The sequence below is a fragment of the Procambarus clarkii genome, chromosome 48, assembly GCF_040958095.1.
Source record: "Procambarus clarkii isolate CNS0578487 chromosome 48, FALCON_Pclarkii_2.0, whole genome shotgun sequence".
Taxonomy (NCBI): domain Eukaryota; kingdom Metazoa; phylum Arthropoda; class Malacostraca; order Decapoda; family Cambaridae; genus Procambarus; species Procambarus clarkii.
The window spans coordinates 37009182-37013650 of NC_091197.1; the positions used below are offsets into that span (position 1 = coordinate 37009182).

Here is a 4469-nt window from a genome sequence, read left to right on the forward strand (position 1 = left end):
ATGTGCCACTGGTACGCTATACGCTCTCGTATATACGCGCCCTCTACGTCAATCCTATGTGCTCCTTGAGTAATGCAACTTGGGTGTTTCCCCCCTCACCACAAAAACTTTCGGGAACTCCCTAACCAAGCCCCTCTTAAGACTTCATTAACCTCCCTTTCTATGGACATCCTATCCACTATTCCCATTAATTTACTCATTCTGTCTTCATCGCCCTCGTTCTGACTTACTGACATGGCTGCAATGATCTCCACAGGGTGAGCCCGTGCTAATTGTACATGTCCCCACCAGGAAGGCATACTACGTCGGGGACGATGAAATTGGTACTATGAGTGTGGCAGATGAGTACAATTATTTAGGAATACTTATCGGGGCCGGGGCAGACGCCTATCCTATGGTTCCCTGTTTGAGGATGGCCTGACTAACATCACCCAGGCCCCACCCATCAAACCCCAACAGAGGCTATACTTACTTAAACACCACCTAATCCCCAAGATGAACCACCGGCTTGTTCTCGGAAGCGTGTTTAAGAAGGAGTTAACGAGGCTTGACCGGCAGTTGCGGCACGCCATTCATGGCTGGCTGCGACTGCCTCATGATACCCTTAATGCCTTCTCTCATTCCGACGTAAAGGACGGTGGACTAGGAATTCCCGTCTTTGCTACATCAATCTGCCTACAGAAGAACAAGCTTCTTGGGGCGTTGGTAGAGTCGGTGGATCCAGTGGTAGTGACAGCGGCTCTCCAACCCGCGTTCCAAGCACGAATGCATCAAAGGTAGACCCGACCACGGCCGCCGGAACCCCTTCTAACAGAACGACTGAGCGCTCTAGAACGTGGAAAGCCAAACTGTAAAGCATGGTTGATGGTGCCGGCCTTGCGTCCTCTTGTGAGGTTCCTTCCTGCCGGAAGTGGGTCGCATCCAGTACCCGTCTGCTAAGCGGAGGAGATTTTGCTCACGCCATCCAGATCAGGGCAAATGCTGTAGCCACTCCGTCCAGAGCAGCTAGGGGTACACCCGAGGCCTTTGGTCTCTGCGATGCTTGCCAGAAACCAGGGACACTGGGCCATATATCCCAGGCATGCTACAAGACAAATGGGGCTCGGGCGAAACATAATGACTATATCACTCGGTTTGTAGCCTGCCGCCTGCGGTAAAGAGGTTTTAAGGTGGAACGTGAAGTCCGTATACCGGATGGAGGGACCTTCTGCAAGCCTGACATCATAGCTTGCGAAGATGATGAGGTCTTTATATTAGACACCCAGGTCTCTGCTGATAACTTCCCACTCTCCCGTCCACATCAGAGCAAGTGCGACAAGTACGGCACCCCAGAGATCCTTCAAAAGATCAGGGAATATACCTGGAAGCACACAGCATCCGCCTCTTCAATAACCCTTACTTGGAGAGGAGGATGGTGCAAGGAGAGTGCGCGTGGTCTTCGGGATAAGGGACTCACCAGGAGCGACCTTGAGATTTGCTCTGTGAAAGCCTTGACATGGACATATTCCATCTACAGAATATGGTCCAAGTCCACATCAGGGGGCAGACCACCTTAGTCCCAGGATCACAGTACACAGGGTGCTTAAGGGTCAATATAGTCATGTTTAGGTGAACCACAGCCAGGATAGCTGGCAGCCAACTATCTAAGCAGAGTCGTCATTTGGAGTACCACTTCTCCAAATGGTTTCTCACAAAAGGGTGGATGACCTGGCCGGAGCCCACGAGTAGGTACGGTGGCGGCCGGAGGGACCCCATGCGCATACATGACAACCCTCCTGCTCCTGGACCTTGTTAGGAGCTTCCACTATGAATAGTTTTTCCATGTATGCCGATGTCAAGTCATCAATCCTGCCACTTAGGCAGCTTGTTGTTTTGCCTTCAGCTTTAGTTCTTTTTAATGATATACTGTGCACCTCTCCCTGTGTGTGCATATGATTGCTTTGTGTCTCATATAAGAAAAAACAAAATGCAAAAGAATTTTCCATTTTGTGTATGTTATTATTTTGTTATTATTATCATCTTAACTTACGTGGGTGTGATAAGACCTGCTTTTATGTGTATTTTAGTATCTGTTTGATTGGGAATTAGGTATGCTTAGGGGTACCTTCTCGCAATGCCTAGTGGCTGGGGGGATTGGTGCCCTGAAGCTACATAAACACCCTTCCTCCCCCCCCCCCCCCGAAGTGGCAAGGGGAGTTAGGGGACAACAATTGATTGGCCACCGGGAGAGATTAAAATCCTGAAACGAATTACCTTTTCATTTATGTCTTCAATGGTCTCCATTATCACTAACTCTGATGGATGATCCAATGGGTCAATTTGAACAACGTCTACACCCTTGGCTTTGCATGTAATTTTAATCACTATTTACGCTTCTCTCGGAATGGTGACATCCCCGGATACCGTGACCGCCCAGTGTATGTTCTGGTCCCCAGCCGAGTTCCTACAGTTACCCATAACCACTGGTACTCCTTCTCTACTCCTCACCTTGTTAACGTCTACCGTTTCAGGGGGGGGGGGGTAGAAATAGCCTAAGCTACTCTATCTCTTTGAGATGTAATTTTTTTTGTCTCAATAAACATACTTGAACTTGATTTACCGCTTTTCCCCCACATACTAATTTATTCCCCCTTGCACTGAAAGCTATGCTGCACGAGTATTCCTTAAGGAAATAAAATCCCAAGATAATGTTGGCATGTTTCAGCCCAATATCTTTTATTATTACAAAACGATGTTTAAACCATCTACCTTCTAGCTGGAAATCCATAGCTGCCTCTCCCAGCACTCGCAATACATTATTCCCGTGGGAATAATGTATTGCGTTATTACTGCCGTTAATCTCCTGTTGTTAGGTATCATCCTGACTTCTGATCCTAACACACTACGAGTCATGATGGACACAGAAGCACCGGTGTACATCAAGGCATTATAGATAGTGCCCTAGTGCCCAAAACGTTGATAGGAGAACTGGGCAATGCACGACACGCCTCACCTCACCCGTCATCCAATTCCCCATGTTGCACGTAAAGGAGCCTTCAAAGATACCATCTCCCAGGATTTTGCAACAAACTGGAAAACGTTATGCTCACCTTTGCATTATGGGTCCATTAAAAAGAAATGGGAAACTTGGAAACATGTCCGATATAAAAGCAGAGAAATTGATGTAACGACGACCAGATTAAGGCTGGGACACACCACACTAGCAGCACACAGCTCTAAGTACAGAACAGACATCAACGAACTCTGTACTCACTGTCAGGTGTCTGAAACAGTCGAACACTATCTCCTTCACTGCTTCCGACATTATAGTGCCAGAGTAAATTTCAAACAAGTCTTTATCGCACTTAAAATACCCTTCACCATCGAGCATATATTAGGAGGCGGTGACCACTCGTCACAAGAAAAATACCAAATAGTCAAAGCACTGGCTAAATATCTCCAGTCGACCAACAAATTGGGTCACATCTGACCCGCGCCACATTTATACCTGGCGCCACCAACAGCTAAACACAGACAACTGCCTCGTCGCAGCACCAAGGATCAGCTGACGCCATAAACACAACACACCGCCCTACGGTGCGGCAAGTCTCCCTCTAACACACACCTCTGTTTTAATCATCGTTCCTTTAATCATCGTTCCTCTATCTACAGCACAACGCAACAAGCACCTTGGTAGCTCCGATCATCTTCAACATAAACGCCTCTACCAACATCAGTACTGGTGCAGTCATCGGGAGGACAAACCCTTCATGCAAACTGCACCTGCTATCAACAAGAAGAAGAAGAACTGGGCCTGTTGCAAGAATTGAAGAGGATTATGATCAGAGTAGATGGTGATAGGTTGGTGTTCTTGAAAATGGGGTTCATAATATTGTAGGTACAGAATGATTAGGAGTAGCTCCTTTTTAACTGTATTATAATTACATTGGTGTGGTTTCATCTTATAGCTGTAGTAGCTGACTGGCAAGACTTCTTCCTCTCGCTGTTGCATCAGGACACCCCCAATGCCGGTGCTGCTGGCATCAACATTATGGATGAAAGGTCATTTCACATCTGGCGAGGCAAGAATGGAATTAATACAGAGTAAAGTTTACAGCTGGTAAAAACAATGGTTTAAGAGGAGTTAAATTTCAGCAAAATCGCTGATAATATGATGCTAGGCCTAGGAAACGCATAAGTTGGTTTCGTGAAATAGGCTGAGGATATTGTTGAATGGCTTGCAGGGGAAGATCAATAGTGCAATGCTTCCACTGCCTATGGTATAACGAAGAGAGCGTACTTTACCTTTGGCAAAGGTGGACTTGCTCAAATTTATGGTGAGCAGCCTAGAGAAGCTTTTAGTTGTTGTAGGTGTTCTTCCCAGGTGTTGGTCACTACAACGATGTCATCCAGGTAGGCGTAGGTATCATCAAGGTCTTGGATGACGATGTTGACAGCTCACTGGAAGGTAGCTGAGGCATTGCAGAGTC

The 4469-nt window shown here is 46.9% G+C and overlaps 1 protein-coding gene across 1 annotated transcript; it reads left to right on the forward strand.

The window, feature by feature from the left end:
• The first annotated feature begins 495 nt into the window (after window positions 1–495).
• LOC138351213 (uncharacterized) lies at window positions 496–4087 on the forward strand. The gene is made up of 3 exons (XM_069302857.1): window positions 496–776; window positions 1160–1425; window positions 3948–4087. Exons 1-3 carry the CDS (start codon window positions 496–498, stop codon window positions 4085–4087), a joined length of 687 nt encoding a protein of 228 aa, XP_069158958.1.
• The last annotated feature ends 382 nt before the right edge of the window (window positions 4088–4469 follow it).

Excerpts from the sequence above, each read along its gene's own strand:
- LOC138351213 (XM_069302857.1), top strand. The coding sequence starts at position 496 with ATGAACCACCGGCTTGTTCTCGGAAGCGTGTTTAAGAAGGAGTTAACG. Across the intron at positions 777-1,159 it reads CAAGCACGAATGCATCAAAG|AGGTTTTAAGGTGGAACGTG; the intron begins GTAGACCCGACC and ends CCTGCGGTAAAG. Across the intron at positions 1,426-3,947 it reads AGGAGGATGGTGCAAGGAGA|CTGTAGTAGCTGACTGGCAA; the intron begins GTGCGCGTGGTC and ends TTCATCTTATAG.